Source organism: Epinephelus fuscoguttatus, linkage group LG1 (genome assembly GCF_011397635.1).
Source record: "Epinephelus fuscoguttatus linkage group LG1, E.fuscoguttatus.final_Chr_v1".
Taxonomy (NCBI): Eukaryota; Metazoa; Chordata; class Actinopteri; order Perciformes; family Serranidae; genus Epinephelus; species Epinephelus fuscoguttatus.
In genome coordinates, this window is record NC_064752.1 from 5966381 (window position 1) to 5991131 (window position 24751).

Consider the following 24751-nt stretch of genomic DNA (forward strand, 5'->3'; position numbering starts at 1 on the left):
TACTGACTCAAAAATTTTGTGTTGAAGCTTCTCTGTTAATTTACCTAAACTCTATCTCTATCTATAGAGTGCTTCAGATTACACCAAATGTCCATCTGTGTTGTGTTGAACTACAATACATCTTTGACTGTTTCTAACACAATGACGAATAAGAAAGCTATTATAACCTCTTAATAATGGTGGGTTGGACGTCACTGACCACTCGCGGACAACAGCACTGGTATATTTTGATCTATAAAGCAATACTGGACAAACTTCCAGCCTACCTCTGCATCAACTATGCTTCTCCAGGTGGTTGCTTTTTAATGTAGGCCTACTCAGGGTTTTAACAGATCTGGGCTAAACTGATTTCTCCTACTCTGCACCTTGGATGTGCAACAATCTTTAAAAGCATCTGAAATTAAATAATATTCACTGATGAATTTAAGGGCATGATAAAGAATGTAGTGACAGAGACATGTGCTTGTTTTTCTTGAGAGGCCACTACGTTTGAATAGCCAGGTCTCTCTTGTAAAAGAGATTTTTGATTATAAATGAAGTCTGTATCTGCAAATGCACTGTTATATTTGAGAAAGATTAATTGAAAATATATAAAAAAAAATATTTTATTCTACAGGCATACAGTGGAGTTGTTACTTGTATAGTTGTGAATATTGTAGTGACAGGTTTTCTCCTGTGAACAGAACTAGATAAACTGGTTTAACACTGCACTGTGAATGTGCACTGGAATCGAGGAATGGATCACCGTGATGTGATGTAGTATATTTGCATTAGCTAAATGGACGGCTGAGTTACCAACTAAATAGGTAACTGCCATTGGTTCCCAGACTCTCAGAAGGTCCACAAAGCCCCAGAATGACCACGTGTTTGTGGTTATATCTTGGTGAATTGATTAATTTCTTTTATTTATTTAATTTGCAAAAGAATTTGTATCACCAAAGTGCAATATCAACTAATGCAGGCCCTGCATTATTACCTAATTTTATGACTCTTTGTTGTACAGGTGCCCGGTGTCAAAATCTAATTTGTCGGCCGAATTATTTTAATTTGCACTTTGCTCATTTGGCTCATATTCCAAAATAAATATATCTTTAATAAAATAACACAAATTTAAGTGACACACAGGTCAGACCTGAGCCATTCAGAGGAAACTGCCAATAGTCAGTGGAGCTTTAATTGAATGTTCCCATATTAGAAGCAGATTAGTGGCTATTTGGAAGACTAGCAGTGTTGTAAGCAGGGAGGGCAGCTGGACAACGGAGCAGGCCAGGCTTCAGGTAAAATTGCCCCTGCAACCAGTGGGGCCAGTCAGTGCAGTGCAGCTGTTAGATAGAATGAGGAATCTTCATGTAACCAGACCTTATCTGAGGTCTGGTTACGCAGCCAAGTTTATGCTCTTTGCTTGAGCACTGGTAAAATTCAAATGCAGTTTAAACAGTGGAGCTCCCCAGGGCTGTGTGCTCAGCCCCTTCCTGCTATTGCTGCACACACACAACTGCAACACCGGAAGATGACTCTGTTGTGAAGTCTGCTTACAACACCACCATCATCAGCAGCCGGAAACAGTGATGAGAACTCATATTGGAGGCAAATCAACAGTCTGGCCGAGTAGTGCTCAGAGAACAACTGTCTGTTCAACGTTGGCAAAACCAAGGAGTTGATTGTTGATTTTAGGAAAAAGGAGGGGAAGACACGTACGACCCTGTCTACACTGATGGAGCTGAGGTAGAGCGAGTGAACAGTTTGAAGTTCCTTGGAATCAGCATCACAGAGAACCTGACATGGTCATCACACATCTCCACCCTGATGAAAGAAAGCAACAAAACAACTTTCTTTTTCTTACAGGAAACTTAAGAAGCAATTTTACCCAGCCAAGTTCTTGTCAACTCTTACACAGAAGCAACAGAAAGCCTCCTGGGTTAAAACATTACAAACTGGGATGCTGACGGCCCCGGACAGGAGGGCTCTGACTAAACCTTAAACCTTGAAAAAGTTAGCTGACTTTAATAGGGGCCCTAACAGCAAAGATTTCACACCATGGGGCCCCAAACTGGACACTCACTCTTGGGAATGGGGACAAAACATTACTTAGTGGGTTTTTTGTATTTTTACTCTTCAGTTAGGCTGGAAAATATATTTTATAAGATCTAAATCTTGACTATTAAATCTTGTAATGAGCCATCCCCCCGGTGATTTAATTTTTTTTTCTTGAATAGCGTAATAATGGATGTCAGAGGTAAGATCTGACGGAGCTGATGTCTTATGGACCTGACAGGAAGTTATATATTTATTAATTTCACAGCAGTCGAAGTGAGTAGCCATTTTATTTTAAATAGTTGCTGAGAATTCTCTTAATGCTCATCAAAATATTCATTTTTAAACCATAATTCTTACTTAGTTGTGATTTAGAGGGGCTATAGCCACCTGATAGGAATATTATTAAATTAATTTATCAAAAAATATAACGCTCACCAGAACTTAAGCAGCATTTTACTTTTGGAAACCAGGAAGTCAGGAGTCCTTTTGATGTAGCTGATCCCTTTTATACCTGATTAAATTATGCTTTTGTAGAAGTCTGACAGCGCTGAAACAAAATTGGGACACATATTTAAAGGGCCAACATTTTCACAAAAAATATACTTTAAAGCAAAGATGAATATAGTAGTAGATTTTTGACGCCGATGTTATCAGTGCGTACTGTCCATTTTAGACTGTAAAGGCTTTTAACAAATATTTTTAACTGTTTGAAGTTGTGCGTTATTTTCTGGGACAAGGCTGTTAAGATCAAAATATTTTATAAAGCATATTTATTTTAAACATATAAATCCTTTAAAAACAATGTGTCATCCTGGAAACTGAATAAGTGTGTTGATAAGTTAGAATTTTAAGGGTTTTCTTGGTAGGATGTGATTTGTCCCAGTAGTCATGAATGGGTGTTTCTCATAAATAAGTTAAGTAACACTAACACGCCCAGGAGCCTCTGGGAGATTCCAGTCAGGCTGAGGGTCTCTGCTAAACATGTTAAACTACTCTACTTTGAACTGTTAAAAATGGCCAAGAAACTGAAAGACTAAAAAAAAAAAAAAAACTAAAAGGCGCCACAAAGATGAGGAAACACTGATTATACTTTGTGGTCAAGGTGGGAAACACTTCTGGATATGTTCATGTAAGAATGATAAAGTAGATGTGATAATAATGTGTTAATATTAAGAAGAAACTGTATTTGTGTCGCACCTTTCCTACATGAGATACAGCAATTAATATACTAGAGAATGCAACATTAAAAAGACATAGCACACTGTCATATTTGTGTGTGTGTGTGTGTGTGTGTGTGTGTGTGTGTGTGTGTGTGTGTGTGTGCTATTAATAGCCATTGCTCAATCTAAACTCTAACCCTGGCCTTGGGCTTTTCCCCAGTATTTCCTTCATGCTGGACCTTGTCTCAGTGTCACTGAGGGTAAAGGTCCTCACACACATTCTGTCACAGCAACATGTCATTTTCAACAGTTGATACTTGATGTGACAATCAAGTAGTCCAGCTACTGGGTCCAGATTTCTCCTCAGTCATTAAAGGTCCACACAGTTTAATATATTCACCATCATACTTGGCCATGTTGCTGAGCTAGTTTGCTGTCTCTGTCATGTAGCTGTCAAGTAGTACCTCACTCTACAGCAGAAAACAGCTCTTTAAAACAACAGCTCCATGCCAGAAATTTGCTGTCCTTCAAAATAAAGTGCATTTTTTACAAAGTTGACACACTTGTGAGTCACTTGTGGTCCTTTCAGAATGGGCCCGTGATCCACTTTTGGACCACGACCCACCAGTTGGGAACCACTGTGATGTGGAATCAGTTCATGTGTTTTTCAGGAGGCAGCAGACACTATCACTGCGGCTGATTTCAACAATATTCAGTAACTTTACATTTGGAAATTTGAATGCAAAGAAGAGCCCATCACCTGACACTAAAACCCTGCACTAAAAGTCAAAGTAATACTAAGGAGAAAGTATGTAAGTGCATTTTGTGTGACTGATTTTCAGAAGAAAATATTGCACTTCTGACTACTAAAAAAGACAATATGGCTGGAAAATGTAGTGACTATAAATACAGGGAGTAGAGGGGCTAAACTGAGGCCACTGCTAGAAACCCTACACTACAGCTAATTTAAGAGCACGTTTCAAGAGGACCACAGCAGACTGTCACCCTATCGCTGTCAAGTCTCGCAGATTTGATTTTAAAGACTTCAAAGTGTCAACCTGGCCTCCAGATTCCCCAGATCCCAATCTGAATGAGCATCTGTGGCACGTGCCATTAACCCACCTCACAACCCACTGGACTAAATGGATCTGCCGCCAACGCACTGGTGCCAGACACCGCACAACACTCCCAGAGATCCTGTGTCCATGCCTCCACAGGTCAGAGCCAAGTCCGACCCAAGGAGGCCCCACCTTGGATTAGGGGTACATCTGGGGTACCGGAACATCACAAGAATCCTTGAGCAGATTGGGACCTGGGAAATTTAGAAGCCAGGTCGACACCTTGAGCTTTTTGTCACGCTCCACAGGCCATTTCTCAACAGTTTGTGTAGTCTGCTTTTTTCTGCTGGGGGGCCACTGCCATTGGGGAGTACTGTTGCCATGAGGGGGGGTACTTGGTCTGCAACGGTGTTTGAGTGGGTGGAACATGTCAGGTGGTATCCACATGAATGCCAGAACCAAAGGTTTCCCAGCAGAACAATGCATTGGAACTAAATAATCAAAGTTATTCACTTCACCTGTCAGTGGTTTGAATGTTTTGGCTGATCGGTGTATATCTGAATAAAGACTTAGCTTCTTTATACTAGTTTTGTGCTATTTAGGTAACCTCATTACCATATTTAGGTAACCTTTAGGTAACCATTCCTTTCAAATCCGCCCACAGGCAGGTTTGAAAGGAATGTTTTCTATTGATCTAAGGATGCAAAGGAGGGGGAGGTGCGGGTGGAGGCCAGCTGTGTAGTACAGTAAGGTGGTGTTCAGCTCCAAACTACAGTGGTGGTTCTCCCAAGACTCCAAAGTCACATTTACTTCATCAAATCCATCCAATACTTTTACTCCCCTGGCATATTCTGTTGTAGCATGTTCGTTGTTTCAAGGCTCAGCAGCTGTGTGTTGTCTCAGTAAGGTGTCAAGGAGAAGCTAATCTTAACCACAGAGACTGATGCTTTGTCACGAGCTGGGTATACACTGTGTGATTTTGGGCTGTCCCAGACCCAAGATGACCAGCATGAAAGAAACGTGGAGATATCTTTGGTCGTGGCCCTAAAACAGTGGTCCTACATCTTGCAATCAGAAATCTGGGATGACCATCTCACTGTGCGACTGCTGTTATGACCTACATCTACTAACCATGCAGCATGAAATGACACACTGATGGTAAACCCCAACAAACAGACGGATAGCAGCTCGCCATGAAGGCAAATCACGGTTAAGGAAATGTGTGGGATTCCAGCAGAGAGGAAAACCTTGTGGAGATGTGGCAGCGGAAGCTTTGGACGAAGCATGAAGCATGGACAGAAGTAGCGGTAGAGGTGCGGCTGACAGGTGAGCAATAGCAGCTAGCAAACACACACAATCACAGTTCATCAGTTCAACAGTTCACTATTCAATCAGTTATAGTGCCCACAAAACTTTAGGTTATTTAATAATGTGACTCTCTACGTTGGGCTTCACAGTTGGAGAAGTAATACCCAGAACAGCACTCAGTATGGGAAGCTGTTGCATAGTATAGCCTGTGATTCAGTAGGCACTGTCATCGTACAGTCTGCATACATCAAACTTGATGTCGTACCCAAGTTTATTAGATCCTTATCAGAGGCTTTACATGTATTATCTTAATGCAAAAAGTAACTGGAAGTGAAATACAAGTTGTGGAGTAAAAAGTACCTCAAAATCCCACTTATGGTATCTGAGATGTACCTGAAGTGATCACGAGAGAATATGAAATTTGAGGTAAACAGAAGAAAGGAAAATAAACTCTATTGGCATACGCACGTTTCTTTTTAATGGTGTGTCTTTAAAGGTATACTAGGCAGGATGTTCCTAAAAAGTAGTAATCCCTCTTGATCATCACTTATGACGCACTAGAGGTGTGTGGTGGTGTTTTTATCTGCAGACTCTCCCTGTATTGTCATGTTTTCTTCTTATCTTGCTGTGTTCGGGATGTTCCTGGGTGCAGCTCCCAGCTAATACCAGCACACAAGGAAGTTGAAGACTTTATAAAATAGTAGCAACCAGGTCGTATCAGCACATATCCAAGAGGAAGTTATGGAAATTGTGGACAAAATGCTGGGGAAAAAAATGCAAATATAGCGAGAAGTGGACAGAGCTTGCTCCAAAACAAGATGAATCTGCGATTGGGTTTCACTTTCATTTCCTCTGGTGAGCCCTGAAGGATGATGATGAAGAAGAGGTATGGCTAGGTGCCAGTGGTTAGCTTTGTCAGCTTGTTTAAGTATTAGCTTTTCCATGACTGCAAATGTAGCTTTCCTTTGTCAATAGCTTGGAGTGTACGTACAAGCAGTGTCGGAAGGAGGGGCCAAAATTTAATGTTGTATCTGGCATTCCTGCATAGTATACCTTTAAAAATCAGGACTGGGGTCAATCGGCTTAGAAATAAGGACATACTGTGTTCACAATGACTTCATTTAAAGTCCCTCTCCACTCAAGAATGAGTTTTTCTTATGTTTATAGCCCCAAAATGTCTGACCTCACGTTCTTCTACTGAAGGGGACGATGTCTGTGCACTTCCCTAAAATCTGACATTCAAACATAGCTTGGGCAAGCTAGATAAGGTGTGTCAGTAATACGAAAGCCAATTGCTGTCTAATATAGGAAACTCTCGTTGTCAGGGGAACAGATGTCAACACAACTCTGGAAAAGAAACCTGAAACCTCCAGCGCAGAGCAGACCTGGCAGTACAGAGAGCAGAGTTAGCACAGTGAAAGTTCTGACAGTAGACATGGTAGAGATGTAAACTGGACCCTGGAGTTTCTTTCCGCTGCCTACCCAGAGCCTACCGAAGCTAACAAACAACATAAATAAAAGACGCAATTTGCACTGAACATTCTGATTAAACGCTAGCTAGCCGGTCTGACTGAGGCTCGAACATGTATGGCTGAATCGCTTCAATGGTTTCTCTAAAGCTAGCCATGTTTCACTGGAAACAGAGTTGTTTTTATTATGCGGGAAAACCACATTAGACAAAATACTAGTTTAAGTATTTATACTTCAAAACGTGTCTGGGACTTTAAAGACTTCAGTCATGTTCAAATTACTGTCTCAACCATCTGTTTGCTTGTGGATCGACTCCAGTCCGTCCATGCATAAATGTGTCTGCTGACAGAAGGACAGAAGTGTAGCTACAGTCATGAGTAATGAGGCAGTGAGCCAAAGGTTTATCATGAAGACCACTGTGTATGTCTCTCAGTGTTTGAATGAGTTTCACACTACAGGTGAGTCAAGAGCAAATTAAAAAAAAAAAAAAAGACGTCAGCTCACCATTTTAATTCGACTTAATATTCACAAGAGGTCACTGTGTCAAAAGGCTGAAAAACATCACACACACTCACACACATTATCTTTAAATTCAACAAATGTAGGACTTTCTCAGAGTGCATCGCTGTTGAACACAGACAGACGAGGCGCTGGAGGCGTCAGGCACGAACTAAAGTTGTGGTTGAGCCCACAAAGCAGAAGCAATACAGGCTTTTGTGAGACAAGTGGCTCACTTCTGGTTTAGCACTCCGCTAACTTGAATCAGAAATGACTTAATGATTGAAATGATTTAATGGTGCAGCCAAACAGTGTTATTACACTGTCATGACTAAATCTTTTTATCCCCATTCAAGTCAGTGGAGCGCTTAACGGGAAGTAGCCAGCTTGTGGGCCACACCATGTAGAAGCGGTGCCGATCATAATTAACTTTATAAACGGTAATTAATCTTTTCTGGCTTAATGCACCACTGAGCAACTTTCATGGGATGAAAAGGGCCCCACGTTCAATGCTGTATCCAGTTCTCTTTATACATTCATGCCAACAGCATCATGTGACGGATCTGGAATCGTCTTCAAAGCTTAGCACACTTCCTGGGGGCTTGTTTGTAATATGCCCTCTGGCAGCCATATTAGAGGTCCACAACTTGTTTTGAAGGGTCACACACTTAGCCTGTACAAAAATATTGACTTTAAGTACCATGACATCGCCGATCCATTTGCGGACTCCTGTTTGAAGCCTTGAGTTTGGCATTTCGGCTGTTGCTATCCTGGATTTCTGGAGTTAGAGGTGACCGTATTTGGACCAGAGGTGGAGCTGACTCAAAGTGGCACTGCCCTTGAATATGGGCACTTTTAAACCTTAATAAAATTTAAACAGGTGAGTTATATAAACATTCACCCCCTGTGAAGGTTTCATGAAAAGGGAAGTTAGCTGTACAGGCTGAAACTGGCTGTAAACATGTTTATAGTACAAGCTTGTTGGCTTTATCAGCTTGTTGGTGTAAGCACTTACTTTGGTAAATTAGCCTGCTAGCTAATGATTAACATTCACAGACTGAAGAATAGTCACTATTACTGCTTGAGGCAGTCATGTCTAACTGAGCAAAGCAGCTGCAAAGGATCCAGTATCAGCATCCAAGTCCATACTGGAAGCCTCACTGATGGCATTGATTACAACCAGGCACTGGTGCCACTGTAATGTTGAGTAATGGGGAAACATGCCCTTTCTATTGACAATGCTCCTTTTCCCCCCTCATATGGCATTTTAGGAATTTAACTGATTAGATCCAGAGTGCCAAATGAAGAAGTTGCCCATGGACACTTGGGTAGGAGATATGGCTGACAGAGGGATCAAACCCTGGATCCTCTCTTTACACAATGTTGCTGTAACACGTAATCTTTTTGGTAGTTTGACAGCGATACGTCAGTAAGAAAGTCCTACATTTTCATCATTCATCTGTTTTGTTTTTTTTTTTTTTTGCTGCTGCTGCTGAGATTTAGCAGAGATGGTGAAGACAATGGGTTGTCGTCATCACTGTAGAAGAGCAGAGAGATGACAACACAGGAAGCAGAAAAATGGCTGACTCTTCGTCTTTCTGTTTTTGCTTTTTTCCCCATACATTTGTTTATTCTTCAAATTGCTCCCAGAAACAAGCCTCGTCCTGTTCCTCCAAACACCCTTCCCTGGAAGTATGCACTTGCACTCTCTTGCCCTATAAGTGGCCTTTCTCAAAAAGAGATTTTTCAATACATAAACGCAGGCTGTCAGGGCACGACTTCTGCCCTTCCATAGTCTCTGCCCTTTAGAAACAGATAAGTGTACAGCTGGAGCAAAGAGATTTTTACTGTTACATTAATCAGAGAAGAAAAACCTTGGTTCATTTTAAGTCAGTGAATATGTGCACAAGTGCATACTTTGGGGTTGGGGTATGGTTAGATATTGGGACATAGCCTTCACGACAGAGCAGCATGCTAGTAGCCAGCCCAGGAGCCCAGAGTCCATGTCTCTCTTCCAGATGTCTGGGAGAAGCCTTATAGCACAGAGACAGACAGGAGAGGGGTGCTAGCTAGCTAGCAGGGCAAGCTAGCTTAGTTAGCCGCCCAGGCCTCCAGGTCCGCCATGTCATCCTCGTCTTCTTCCTCCTTCTTCTTGGCTAAAAAAGGAACACACAGACATAAAGCATTATATTTAATGATGTTATTGTGCAGATATTTGTGATGTGGACAATATGTGTGAATTAAATCGAATTTTTATTTAGTGATGTATCGTACCTGGTCTAGCTGGTAGTGATGTAGATGGTACGCTGGGTAGAGGAACGTCCTCTGTTCCTTCAATTTCCAGAAGATTTTTATCCAGCTCTTCCTGTTCCAGATCCTCCAGCTCAGCCATAAGCTCATCCTGAACACACACACACACACAAGTAAGTAATCAAGAAACCAGGTATGTGCAGGCATACCACACAGACTAATTAAAGGATGAATAAATTACCATTTGTGTATCACATTTCAAGTGGTCTCCGTTCAGTTATTTGGTCCGCACTAGGGTTTGACTGACAGCTTTAACACCAGCCCAAACGAACCGTACTAACCATGCAAACGGGCCTAAGCTATTTTCAACCGAACAAAAAAGTTAAGGAATGGAAGCACCCTGATCTATCCTCTCGTCAAAGCTCGACTCCACTGACAAAACAGTAATTTTACCTTGCTGAACAGGGGAGCTGCTGGTCTACCACTGCCCTGATGAGTTAGTTACCCTTTCAAACACTAGTCACACAATAACACAAACAAACTAACCGATCGGGGTAGTGATAGACCAGCAGCTCCTGTGTTTAGTGAGGTAAAATCACTATCTTTGTCAGTGGAGTCTGGCTGCAAATAGAGCATGGATTATTTTCACTTTCAGTTCGGTTTCCCATCAGAGAGGGCTGTGTGTTTGGGGAGTACTGAGCATATGACCGGATAAATGAGCCTTGGATTACACTGCATGAGTTCATGAAAGGGTGAGTGAGTGTGGGTGAGAAACTGATATACAAATGGTCATTGGGGTTCCTTTAATGTTATGATTAAAGACTAATTTCTTTCATCTGATTCCAATGCCAGCAGCTACAACTTAAAGTGTATATTATCGTGTTTGTTATTAATTATTCATGACAGTTGGGCAGAGCTCAAGAGATACACTACATATGATACTGCACTCTTCACCAAGTCAAGTCTCTGCAGCGTTTTGCCTTCATGTCTAAAGTTAAGTCCATTTGCTTGACATTTTTACAACTCGCGTCCCACTTGTGTACAAGTCTCACGTCTACAGCCCTGCATTGATAAATATTGTAACACATCTACTGTAAAAAGTGTCATGCAGGGGTCCTAATATTAATACTAGAGTCTATTAGAGCTTGTTTGGTTAATGAATGAAGCTGTACAAAAATTGTTGCAGCTGTGAGGTTTGTCTCTGACTAATTGATGACCCTGAACTCTTCCCTGATAGTTCCACGGCCATCAGAAAGTACAACCCCATCTGGTTTGTCTGGTTGAAATGCAGGTAAGATTCCAGATTTCAGGAAATTGTTTTAGTCTATGTTCTTACCTCGTCGTACTCTTCTCCGAAACCAATCGGTCTGGAAATTACATCTGAGATTTCTTGGGCCACTTCCTGTTGTTCTGTGATGTCCGCCATCAGTTCGTCTACTTTGTTGATGTCCCTGTGAAACAGAAGGACACGAAGAGAGAGATGACATCAAAATGGATGCATGAATACAAATGGCTCTGCACAAACCAAGAAACTGGTGTCTATAAGATTCTTGGACGATATGTTTATCTCCCGATTCAATACTATCATGATACTTGAGTGCCGATTCAATATATATTGCTATTTTTAAGTATTGCAATTTGTGATTTTTGTTTGCATTTTTAAATACTGGCCAACGGGAAGAGGCTGAATCATACACTCCTAGAGACAGTTTATCATGAGGTATAGTTACAAAAACAACGTCAGCCAGTCTTTTATGTCAGCAGCATCATATAGCGCATGGAAAAGTGGTAAATAAACTAGTAACTGTTTTAACCCCAGCAGGATACCAACCCTGGACCTTCCGCATGAAAGACAAGTGCTCTAGCCACTACATTAGGGAGGCCCACTACACTAAGGTAGAACGGGAGGACAGTGGCCCCACTGGTTTGTTTCCTATAAAGTTCAGAGTTAGTCAAGAAAAGAAAACTAAAACTGCACCAACATGGCAACATTTTGGATTTGAAGCTGCACAGGCCTTTTTGAGCTAAACTTATGTCGGACCCTATATTTCTCTTTATTCCGGTCACTCACTTTGAAAGCGTCACGATGGACGAGGAGCGGCTGATTCTTGAAAGTGAAATGAAGACTAATCTTTACAATTCCTCTTAATTTCACTACAAAAGCACAAATGAGAAAAGAATTAGCTGGCCAGGAACCCCGCAGTCCCTCTGCCCCTCCCCACCACTAGGAGACTATTCGCCGGTAGGAGAGCGGGAGGAAGCTCTGGAAATGGACCTCCAGTAGCTGTTGCAACTTGAATTTAGCCAGCACAAACCCCAGGGCCGGGGTACCCAGTGGGCAGGGTCTAATGTGTGTAACGGCAGTAACAGAAAGTTTGCTAATCCGTTTTTCTGCTTTCTCGCATCAGACTTTTTTTCCTTGAAATGGATATGACAGCACATTACTTCCTGACCACCACAATAAAAGTGGCAACTTCTTTCCACCTCCGCATTTGAATTCTATCAATTCAGGCATAAAATAATCAATTATGAAAATCTTAAAAAGAAACATTCCAATACATGAGGGAATCAGTGTTTTTCCCCTCCCCATCACCTAGCAAAGGCAAACAAAGAACAACAAAAGGCAGCTGATTATAAAAGGAATAAGACAAGAAAATCTATAAACTTAAACTCATAATACTTAAAATAACCTCAGCAGCACCCAAAAAAATCTAACCTGTAACTTGTTTCTAAATGTCTCTTACATGTGTTGGTGTGCAGCCTCCATTGCCTTGGCGGCAATGCTCATGTTCTTGAGCACTTCTGTGTTGGTGTTGGCATTCTCTAGCGCCTCCCTCTGGAATTCAATGGTAGACAACGTCCCGTCGATCTGAAGCAGCTGCTTCTCATAGCGCTTCTTCCTTTTCAAGGCCTGCAGAGCCGCTGGACAGAAAAAGAAAGGACGGATCAAAGTTTGGTCAGGAGACAGATACAATGCTTTTTCTTTTAGGAGTAAATTTGTGTTGAAAATGTTAAGTATGAGACAATGAGACAAAGACCTATAGACACATATCTGTTGAATGCAGCAGCAGCAGCTTGCTTTGCATGTCTGAGGACAAATAAGGAGCAGGTAGAGCTGTGCTGCTGCAAGATGAGCTTCAGTGAAATGTTTGCATGATGAATTACAGTGTTTGTCCTAATGGAGCAGGACTCGGTTAATCTGATAAAATCCCGTCTGAGCCAAATCTCTGCCTGCAGACGCAATATGCTTTGGACAGACTACTTTAAGTTTGTCCTCTCTCTAGCATCTCATTGAGCTCACAGAGATCTGGTCTTATCTGAAACAACAGAGATGAAAATATTTGGTAAACCTGAGGCTGCTGTTGGATTAGCTGGATTTAGTAGCTGGATTTCTATCACTGGAAAGAACAGCTTGACTGAGTACAACAAAGTGACTTTTGTAGTATGAGTGCTGAAACAATTAGTTGATTAGGCCTAATTAATTAGGCGATTCAAAAAGAATTCATGAACAAGTACTTCACATTGATCGTTTGAGACATTTATGAAGCAAAAATGACAAACTTTACTGGTTCCAGCTTCTCAAATGTGAGGATTTTTTGAACTGATGATAGTAAACTAAACTTCTTTTGGTTTTAGACTTGGGCTCATGGAAATTGTGATTGTCCCTTTTTACTAAATTCTGACACAGGGTGCTCCAGAGATGACATCCTGGTTCCCTTGTCAAAATACCAATGTGACTTTTCCATTGGATTGAATTTCGGATTATTGCAGAAAATAAGCTCTGTGGCAAATGAGTTTATGATACTTTTGAAAATGCAATTGCCAGAATTAAAAAGCGAACATTAGTCTATAAGCTAACTACACCACAGTCGCATGACCTAAGACCTTTTTAAGACACACAAAAGCTTCAAAATTCTCAAGTAGGGTATTTACAGACATCTTTTATGTTATAGAACAAAACGTTAAAGTCTCTTAAGCTTGTGTCAACCACAGAAGAACCCACTGACTCTGACACGAGGGAGCAGGGAGTGGTTAAATGCAGGTAAAAATTTCCAGACAGACTTTTCAATTAATTCTGCAATTTTACTACTTAAACTTGAGTTAACTTATTGCCAACTAACATTCTGTCAATTAACTAATACACTAAATGTTACAGGTCTCTCTTGTGTATTTATTTATTTTTTCACTGACTGTATATCCTGTATTAATCATTTCAGTATATGTGTCCACAGTATATTTTGGCACTTGCCTTCCTCCATGTGGTTTAATTACACAGAAAAAAACATCTAAACCAGAACACAGGGAAATCCCCTTTGGTTCTGATAAGGGAAAGCACCTCATCCACAGAGGCGGTGACTTAAACCTGCTGAGTCATATGTGACGAGGGAAGTGGGTGATGAAGTCACAAGAGATAAGAATGTATGCTGGAGTGTGTCTGGATTACAGCCTCCGTTTGGAATCAAGATTATAAGATGCAGTTACATAAGGTTTAGCTTTGAATAAAACTCAAAGATCAGGATTTGACGTTAAAATAGTTTCCACTTGCTGTCACCCTTTTGAGCGGCAACCGTACAGTAAAATACACACATACAATAATCTTTGTTTTCATCTTGCTTCGCTGCTGCTATAGTGATGCTTTCCCTGTCCGAGATCTGTATCATGCAAATGTCCACACAAAGTCTTTCTGTTTTAAGCAGGTTATTATTTAAAGGGATAGTTCAGATCATTTGAAGTAGGGCTATATGAGATTCTTACCCATACTCAGCAGCTTCTGTGATCAGTGAGCTAAAATTATTTTTTTTGTCAACAGAGTATGGAATTTTGACGAGAGCATAAATGGGAAACTAAAGCCTTTATCACCTTGCACGTCAGAAAGGGCTGTCTATGTTTAGGTAAAGCAGTGAAAATATTCTCAGTAGCGAGTATACTAAAACTGATGTTGATTTTTTAGGGGGAGTTCATGGCGGACTTTGCGATATCAGCAAATATTGTATCATTGTCCAAAGAATCGATATAATATCATGAAGTAGGGATGCGCGATATTGGATTTTTTTTGCCCGTATTGATCTGCTGATATGTAACAACTCATGTCGATATATCCACTTTTTTCCCAACCTAATTTCAGTGATCATCAAATCTCTTCTGTGGTGGAATTAACACCATATTATGCCTGTATACCTTCATTGTGATGACCCACCGGCAGATGAAGACATGAAATACAATACTTATTAATGTATGTAATATTCATTCATGGAACAAGATAAGAAAAATAATCTTGGCCAATTCTGATTAATTTTGAAGCTGATATTGACTGATACCAATGACATGATATTATTGCGCATCCCTATCATGAAGAGACTTGTGATTTACACCCTGAATTCCCATCAGCCTCCACTGTACTTTGTGTTTAGTGCTAATTAGCAAATGCCAGCAAGCTAAAACACTAAACTAAAGCCCTTTTTAAATAGGAATTGTGCGACTTTGCAGGAAAGCCCAATCAGTCTTCTTTCAGCATGGGCAGCATAAAAACAAAATCGGAGAGTACAACAAAATGCATCATCCAGAATGTGCCATTTTCGGGGCAATGAGGGGCGTGAGTAAGTAACAAAACATGTAGCTCAGCATGTGACATAAACAGTGATGCAGTGTTGCCAACTTAGCGAATTTGTCGTTATATTTAGTCACTTTTCAGACCCCTCTAGCGACTCTTTTTCAAAAAAGCGACTAGCGACAAATCTAGCGACTTTTTCTGATGTTATTGAAGACTTCTGGAGACTCTGTTGTGAGAGCACGTATCATTCTTATTCTTCTCAACGAGCAGCGGATGCTGCTGTGGGCTCCTCTCTTGCCCCTAAGCACTCACAGACAGCCCAGTCCTCCCTCCCAGCAGCAGTCAGAGCAGGAGATGTTAACCCCTCCACCTCCAGACTGCAAGTGAATCGCGCATGTGTGGAACCGCCGCTGGCTGATCCCGAACTGGTTTACAGTCAGGGCGGGATGTAAATGTAAAATTTTCTTTGTCTAATATAAATCACTGAAAGAATGTTCATTTGTAGTTCTAAACATTTTCAGGGTGTTTTTTTACTCAGTTTTTGTCTCGCCCATGACATTATGCCTCTCTCCTACAGCAGCCATTACAATTACATGCATATGAACAATTATGCAAATTAGGCAATGATGTCACTTAGCAACTTCTAGTGACTTTTAGGACAGCCAATAGCTACTTTTCTTACTGAGGAGTTGGCAACAGTGCAGTGACGTACTCTGAGGGAAGCCGCGGCTGGTCAGTCCTTCGGCGATTCTCTCATAAGTCGGCCCATCCTTCACCGTTCCCGTCATCTGACGGTTAATGGCCTCTTAGTTTGTGAGGACAAGGAGGGCGCGCAATTCCTTGTCTCCTCAGTTGCTCATCTTTACAGTGTCTGTCAGGTTTGTGTTTCCCTCTTGCTACTAGCTGCTCATTTCTGCTATCAGCTGTTTCCTGTTAGTTCACTGCCAGTGGGTCGCACGTGCAGCATCATCAACAGCTCCTCCCACAAGTCATCAACAGCCCCTCCCGTGGCGGAAGGCCGCCTCGTTCCGCCAATATGTCTACCCTACGAGGCAGAAAATTGGGCACCTTGCCTGCAAAACAGCCCAACATTCACCAAAAATCTGGCAGTGTATAAGGGGCTTAAGACTGTGAACATGGGAAACATCATACCAGCTTTACATCAATTTGTTAGCATTGTCATTGTGAGCATGTTTGCCTAGCCATGTTAGCATCTAGCTCAAAGCAACATTGTGCCTCAGTACAGCCTCACAGAGCCGCTAACATGACAGAACTTTTTTTTCTATTAAAAAAATGAAGCCAAGGTTCTCATATATTGCACGCAGCTGTACACGAACTTCTTAACTGGAACTGGAAAATTATAATCCATCAGAACATTTCAGATATAGAAAAAAGACGAATTTTTATCAATCTAAACAAACAACTCTTTATCGATCTACTGACCAGACTGGTTGGTCTGGTCCACCAGGAGCCAGAGAGCAGCTGACAGTTCCTGTTTCATCTGATTATTCTGGCACCTGGCTCTATCCCTGGACTGATAACATCATTACCCAACATCACACACAGCATAATTAGATTATCTCAGTGGCGGAGCTGCATTCAGACCACACCCTTGAATTATAGGTCACCTTTTGTGACCCTTTGTTTTTCCTGTTGTCCTGCTTTTTTCTCCTGACTGCTTCAAACCTCATTTTTCAGTAGCGACTCTACACGTCAAGTATGATTTACGAGTACAGTCTGTTTTCTGTTGCGTTGTCACTTTTATCAACGGAAATGTAAGATATACTTGTCAGTGACAGGGCTGGAGGCTTCCTCACTATTATTACTGGAAAAATGAATCCATTAACTGGGCTTTTTAGACGGCCTGAAGTCAAACAGCGAGAAGTAGGTGCAGTATAGCAGTTAATTGTGTAAACACCAAAATCTGAGAGAGCCATCGTGCAGATGCTGGTAGAGTTTGGTATATTTGCTTTCAGGAATTAGAGATTGTGTGTATGGTTCTTCATCTCCCAACAAGAGGGAGGCTGACTGATTGGATGAACTATGTTGAAAATCAGGTTTAAGAGTTGAAAGCTGATTAAACACGTGTGAGGAACAGTTACAGGACTTTTAAAACCAGTTATAAATGAGCCATTTTTCCTGGAAAGAGTTTATGGTTGCATCACAGATCTCACTGCAACCTCAGTGGGAATCTGGCTGTATGTAATCAGCGGTGTATCATATTATTATTATTGTGGCCGAAAATATCACAGTAAATAGTGTCATCACAACATTTTAAAACTCTCCTGAAATACTTTTAATAGCTAAATAACAGTAAAATTACAAAACAACGTGTTTGCCTTGAACTTTAACCAACTTAACAAATAGTTGGACTCTGCAAAGGCACCAGCATAGCATACACTTTACACACTATCAACAGGAGCTGGCTGGTTTTAATGGTAAAAATAAATTTTATAAGGCCAAACGTGTGTTAATGCACAAAGAACAACGAGCTACACCACGAGGCGAATGCAAATATGTGACTTGTCTGGCCTATGCGAGTGGTGTCCCACACAAAACATGAACCTTCACTGTGGTCAGAGCTGACGCAGTAAGAACACTGGTACAAAAGTGCTTGCACGCAGCTAATCAAAATAAAACTGGTGGTAAAAACAGGAGTGCAGTGCAGCATTCACAGCCTTCTATGGTAGCATATAGGAATTGTTGTTGGTGTTATTATAATTAAAAGCAATCAGGCTTGTGTAGCAGTATGGTATACCAGGGTATTTGGGGTAACCTTATGACCAGAGAGACCAGAGAGAGACAGCAGGGGAAAACAACATATTTATTTACATCTAACTTGGTAAAATATGGATTTATTTGGTACAAACCAGAGGTGGTGATTGTTGAAACAGTGGACTAACTACAGGACTAACAAAGCCAACTACAACAACTTTGGGGAGTTTTATTTTGTTTGTTGGGTTTTACTGAAGTGTGTTTTACAATGACTTAACAGGGCAATTAAGCTAGTCTTGGTTCAGCGAAAGAGAAACGTTTTGTTTAATAAGGCAAATAATTGTAAGAATATTTCCTGTCATGACATTTTGTGAGTTTAACCTGTGCACAAATACAATCATATACTGTATACTCTCGTGAAATGCCTGATACCAGTCACCTTTAAACCAGTATACTGGCACATCTCTATATGTAAGTAACACTGAGTAAGTGACACTACATGCTGCGAACATATTGAGTAACACTTTCAATCAATGTAGACCGCCTGAGAGGGTTGACAGATTTGACAGTCAATGGTCTTGTTGACCCTTCCCCAAACAGTCTGAGTTGAAACAGGACGAGCGTCACCTCAGTTAACCTGATCAAAAAGCTCAAGAGGCCATGTCTGCATGTTTCCCTCATATTTTGTTCTCATGTCATCACCATCCCTGTTCTTCAAATGCAAAGTTATTCAAGCTAACAAGCAGATATCAGGCAAATTAATCCTGTTTATTCTCATCCAGCTGATTTGGTTCTTTGAAAGCAGTTTCAGGATTGATTTGATAACCCTGGATGCAGTGCGCTCTTTTCTGAAATAAAGGTAAAACTACTGGAGAGTTGAAACCATGAGCAGCATGCATATGACTGGCTAACTGCTGATCATGTGATTGTGGATACATGAAGTAGGTGTGATGAGAATCGGCCCAGCATGCATTGATTTAATACATTCAATCATAATCTCATTTTATAAGTGCTCCTGCATTGTTACGGGTGTCAATTTGTTCGAAATTTTGCTCAGCAATAGGCGTTTTCAAACTGGAGAAAGTTTTATTATATTTCTAAGAACGCCACTTTTTATTGTGTCCACACTGCCAGAGCTAGAAACAATCGTGGTTCTTAAAAGGCTGCTTTGATGGACTTTTTCAGCTCCTATTTCAGAGGACGCTTGAGTGATGAAATGTGTATTGATTGGTCCAGACCTAAGTGTATTGCAACTGGTTGAACACACGAACCAATGCAGCAATGTTAACCGCCATTTAACAATAAATAAATAAAACAAATGACCATTGGCTGTGTCAGCAACAGGCAACACTAAACACAAACCGATGGTGGAAACGGACCGATGATGAACTCCAGGTTTAACTGAACATATCTGCGACGGGGAAATTACACCACAAAGCATTCATTATAACAAGAATTGGAAACTTTTTGTCTATATGTCACCGGGACCGTGGATTCCTAAATTAACCAACCACTCAATAGATTACTATTGTTTGGCTGATGAGTGGAGCAAATCCAACAGCCGCTTGCAGATTTTACCAGCACATGGCTGGTGTCTGGTGCTAATTTACAACCCTAATTATGACTTTATCACATCAAACACAATGTTAGTACAATTTGCACTACAATTTGCACAAAAAACCCACAAATTTTATTGGGAACCCACTCAAATAACCTCCTGTGGGTTCCAGGGACTCACTACAATGAAAACCTTACAACATCTCTGACTCAGTTATTCACGTAAGAAGAATGAGGCAGAGTACATCCTGTACTGCTTCTAAAACCACCACAGAGTTAACAAGTGTTTATACTGAGAGTCATTTCAATTACAACCAGTTCCAAACTAACAAGAACCAGATTTTTTTGTTGTTTATTTAATCATTTTAAGCCTTTTAAATGGGCTTGTAAATTCCTGAAAGCAACGTTTGGTCCACTGCACCTCTGTCTTCGTTGCTGGTGACACATATTTCAACCCACATGAAGAGAGTTACGGTTGACTGGAGCAAGTGCTGAAAGTATGGCTAAGAAATGAGGAAGCTCGCTTCACATGACAAAGAATGTGACAGGAAGTTTAAAACATGTTATGTTTGTGCCTTATTCATTAAGACATCCCACGAAACTGTGAGGGAATTACCTTTATTCTTTGAATTTAGGTTTCTGGAAAAAATTAAAGGACGACTCTGACTACGTTCAGACTCAAAATCAAGCAGTTTTCACTGTATAAATCTGAACAATCACCAAAATTGAAGTCCCACATTTGCACACCTTGAAGTAGCTACATTTCTAAATAGCTGAGGTGCAAACGTTGGTAAGTTCAGCTATGATCCCAGTGAGCACCAGAAAGCTTCAGATCTAAGAAGCTGAGAGTGACTTTTTCCTTTAAATTACGACAGCACAGTGTTATTTCTGTAAACGGTCTATTTATGACCAAAGCATTTACAAGTAATACAGTTAAAATGGAGAAAATATGAATTTGCTGCGTTGCGAGTCAATTCAAAGGGATACTTTACCGATTTTCAACCAGCTTTGTGTCATAACAACGTGGGTATGTGTAAATGAACTGTGCACTTCGGCTGACCAGTGCCCAGATCTTCCTGCTCATCTCTCAGCTTGCTAGATTGTTCTTCCTCATTTTCATAGGCCCGCCACCACGAACACAGAGTATAAAAGCCGATCAAGAGAGGAACCTTACAGATTGTTTGTTGCCGACTGGTTGCCATATTGTTCCTGTGTCAAAACAGACAAGGTCGCGTTACATCACCTAAAAGTGGAAGTGTTTCTTGGTCCAGTGCAGCACAGTGCATTGTGGTATTTTGAGGTTTTCTACTGCTTGAGCAAAAGCAAATGTGTCTCTGTTTTCTGGCCATGTAGCACTAACATCAAAACTCATTGATTGATGATTGATTCTCCTCTACAGACAACCCAGTTTTATGAAAAGACCATCTTTAATAGCTGTGAAATACTTCTTTAAGTAGTGCTCCTAAAATTTTCAGCAGGAAGCATCGGTGCTGCTTGTGGAAAAACTGGAGACAGACTCTTTGTAAACTCCATGGTGGCAGGAGGCTGCAGTCCACCAGGATCCAAACTTCATGCTACAAAAACTGCTTCTTCCCATCTGCAGCTGGCCTTTTCCTGCACAAGACTTTTTCATTCTTTTTAACAGCTAGGATATACAGTTGAGGTCAAAAGTTTACATACACTCATAAACAACACGTTTGTCATAGATAGGGTTGCGACTGCATGAGATTTGCATGGTACGATAACTATCTCAGGAAAATAGCCATCCACAAGCGTCTGGTTGAATCTCTGACTGCTGCTCTTGAGCGAATCGGTGCAGTTCAAATAAATATGTCGGCTATCTGTCATGGACTTGTTTCTGCAATAAAGTCAAAGTGCTCTTGATGAGGTTAAAGTCAGTACTTTGGGAACCTTAATCTAATCATTTAGCCATTCTGTTACCACTTTTGATGTGTGATTGGGGTCATTGTCCTGTTGGAAAACCCAACTGCATCCAAGTCTTCTGGCTGATGATTATATGTTTGGTGGGCTTGTTTCTTGCACGGTAGCCTCCAAGCCCACGCTGATATTAACGCACTTGACTGTGGACACCAACACCTGTGTTTTAATTCATCGCAGAGCTGTTTTTCAGTGGTTCTTGGTTGACTTTTGACCATCCTGACCAACTTTCTCTCTTGCGATTTCTTTCTGATCGTGGCACTGACACCTCTGTGCCATGCACTTCATCAGGGAACTGTAGCTGCTTTTAAATGGCTCTAAATGACTTTCATGACTTTTAAAATTCAGTGATGCTGTTTTTCAGATCCATACTGAGCTCCATTGTAGTGTTTGTGGCTGAATCTAATTTGCGTATCAAACAGGCCCAGAGGGCTCAGAGAAGTCTCCTGCTGTAAGCCCGTTTTACACTGCCTAGTCAAAGCGGGAATATTGCGCCATTATGCCGTCTTGCTGTTCTGTAAATAAGGTACGAATGCAGCATGGGGGGGACAGAGTTGTCTTGCCACTGAGCCGTGTGGGAAGTTGTGGGAATGTAGGTAGTAACAGTGCAGAAACAACTTCTGTCTGAATGACAGCCGGCAGGACGGGATCAGTGTAGCTGGCAGCAGCTTGCGGCCGCTCAAAGAAGAAGAAAAGTGTCCGAAAATGTCTGCAAACTAGGGCTGCCACGATTAGTCGACTAATCGATGACTAATCGACTATTAAAATAATCAATGACTATTTTAGTAGTCGACTAATCGGTTTGAGTCATTTTTCATAGAAAGTACTATAAAAGTACCCAAAATACTCTCACTGCAGCTTCTTACGTTCAGATATTGGCAGCTTTACACACTCTCCCGTGACAGTGAACTAAAACCCTTTGGCGTGAGTAGGAAACAAGACATTAGATGATGTAATTTGGGGGTTTGGGCGAGACAGACCGACATTTTTCAACATTTTAACACTTTTTTCGATGAAATGATCAGTCGACTAATCAAAGAAATAATCGACAGATTAGTCGACAATGAAAATAATTGTTAGTGGAAGCCCTACTGCAAACTGGAAAAACAACGAGGTCCAGGAGCTCCTTAGCCTCCGAATAGAGGACGAGATCAGCCACCATATGACAGGGATGTTAAATAATTGTTACTGCCATGTTTTTCCATTGCTATTGTTTATAAAGCGCTGCCAATGTGTACATTATATGTCACAATGGCGGCCGACACTCTTGTGGCACGTCATGCCCTTCACGCTTCTTCTGATTATGCAATGCCTGCATCATGCTATCTTAAATCACACACAGGAGCCACTGCTGTTTGGTTCTGTGTAAAAAGCAAAAGCGGCATGAAGACGGGACCTTGTGGCAGATCTATGGCACAATCTCAGTGTCACAAGAAACAAAGAGGCCGTGCCACAAAGCTAATTTGTGTGACACAACTGTGTACATCACCAAACTTGATAATTCAGGTTGCTCTGTGTATTTTTGGCCCTGCAGATTGCGCACACTTTCAGATAATCCATGATAAATTCATTACTGTTCTTTGTGATAAAGTAGTAGGAGCTTTAGTCATTTCATCACAGAGAAATAAAAGTTGTGGATATTTGGGGAACTTGACACTGCCGTGACAAACATGTTCCTTACAAGTGTGTGTAAACTTGTGACCACAACTGTACTGTACACCTTTTATGTTAAGCTGTCTAAATTTATGCTCTTGACTGTTGCAGTACTTTACCTCTATTTTTTATACTTTATGTTTTTATTGTACGCTCCAAACACAAAGGCCAACTCCTCTGTGTAAACCTACTTGGTAATAAATCAGAATTTCATTGTGGTTAACAACTTTTTTTTTAGCTCCTTCCTAGTTTGATCTGTGGGCTCTCTGTGTGGTAATGTAATTCTTCAGCATGATCCCTGTGCTGTCATTAAAACACACATTTAAAATGGAGTCAGGGGACCGTGTGGACTGACAGGTAAATTCAGGTAAATGCAGCCTGACAACTGACAACTTCCCGGTTCCTCCTGTGCCGTTAGCCTGCGGGCTAAACTAACAAACTAACTAACTAATTAACCCTCCAAATCACTTCAGGAGCTTCTTCCTCACCTCGTTTGTTTTTCGTGCCGTTCTTCTTCGCTGTTAAGAGCTCCTGCTCCACTTTTTTCTCTAGAAATTCCTGTTTTTTGGCCAACATCTCCTCGGTCTCTCGGAGTTTCTGGATAGCCTCCTGAGGTGTCGGCGCTTTTCCACTCTTCCCCCCGCCGCCGAATAGCCTCATTATACCCGACATGTTGTTGTTAAATGTAAACAATAACGGCTGTGTTAACTGTACAAGAGCAGCCGGTACTTCGTGATACCGGACAGGGTGTCGTTAAATCGCTGTGTTGTCTTTTCTCGTCAGCTATCGTCGCCTCGCCGGAGGGCTGCCGCCGCCGCTGCTGCTGTTGTTGTTTTCGTCCCTTCTTCCGCTCTTCCAGAAAGGCCTCGTGATGTCATTACGTCAGCGCTGACTCATGCGTGGGTTCAGTGCGTGAGACCATGGACATATATACGTGTGAGACAGCATGGGATTTCCCAAACGAGCAAACAGTGTTGGTGTTTATTTATTTTTTTTTAAGATTATTGGCGACGATAGTTTGTTACATAATATTTGTCGTTTACAGACATGACTGATTAATATTTTAATGATTGAATTTATATATATATATAAATCAAGACTAGTCCATATCCATAGAGTGCACAGTTGCCCACGTACAGTTTCACATGGTGTGTGTTTGGGATACAGGTTACAGGAAATTGCAGATTAACTAGTCAACTGAACCCATTAAGAAGAGCAATGTATTCAGACAGAGTATTTGTGAATTTGATAGTACGATTGCTTTATTTAAAGTACAGTAGCACCATTGCCAATAGTGGGATAGTTAGTGGGCTAAAACTGTACATTAGTAGTTGAGGTAGCACGTTGAAAGGCACATAGTTAAAGTGTTTATATGTTGTATTGACTTAACAGTGGGGCGCACTGGTAGTTCACATGGGAAACACAGATTGACCACGTCAGTGAGTAGAAAAACGTGGGACAGAATGACACGCTGACAGTTTCCATGACTATGTACAGCATACCATACCATGACTTAGTCATACCAACAAAACAACAACATTGGTCCACAGGGGGAG

The 24751-nt window shown here is 41.2% G+C and overlaps 1 protein-coding gene across 1 annotated transcript; it reads right to left on the reverse strand.

Annotated features, from left to right (window-relative positions):
- Positions 1–7528: 7528 nt before the first annotated feature.
- chmp4ba (charged multivesicular body protein 4Ba) lies at positions 7529–24053 on the reverse strand. The gene is made up of 5 exons (XM_049590499.1): positions 23684–24053; positions 12526–12703; positions 11118–11232; positions 9806–9932; positions 7529–9687 (listed from the first exon to the last, which is right to left on the reverse strand). Exons 1-5 carry the CDS (start codon positions 23865–23867, stop codon positions 9623–9625), a joined length of 669 nt encoding a protein of 222 aa, XP_049446456.1. The 5' UTR covers positions 23868–24053; the 3' UTR covers positions 7529–9622.
- Between the last annotated feature and the right edge of the window lie 698 nt (positions 24054–24751).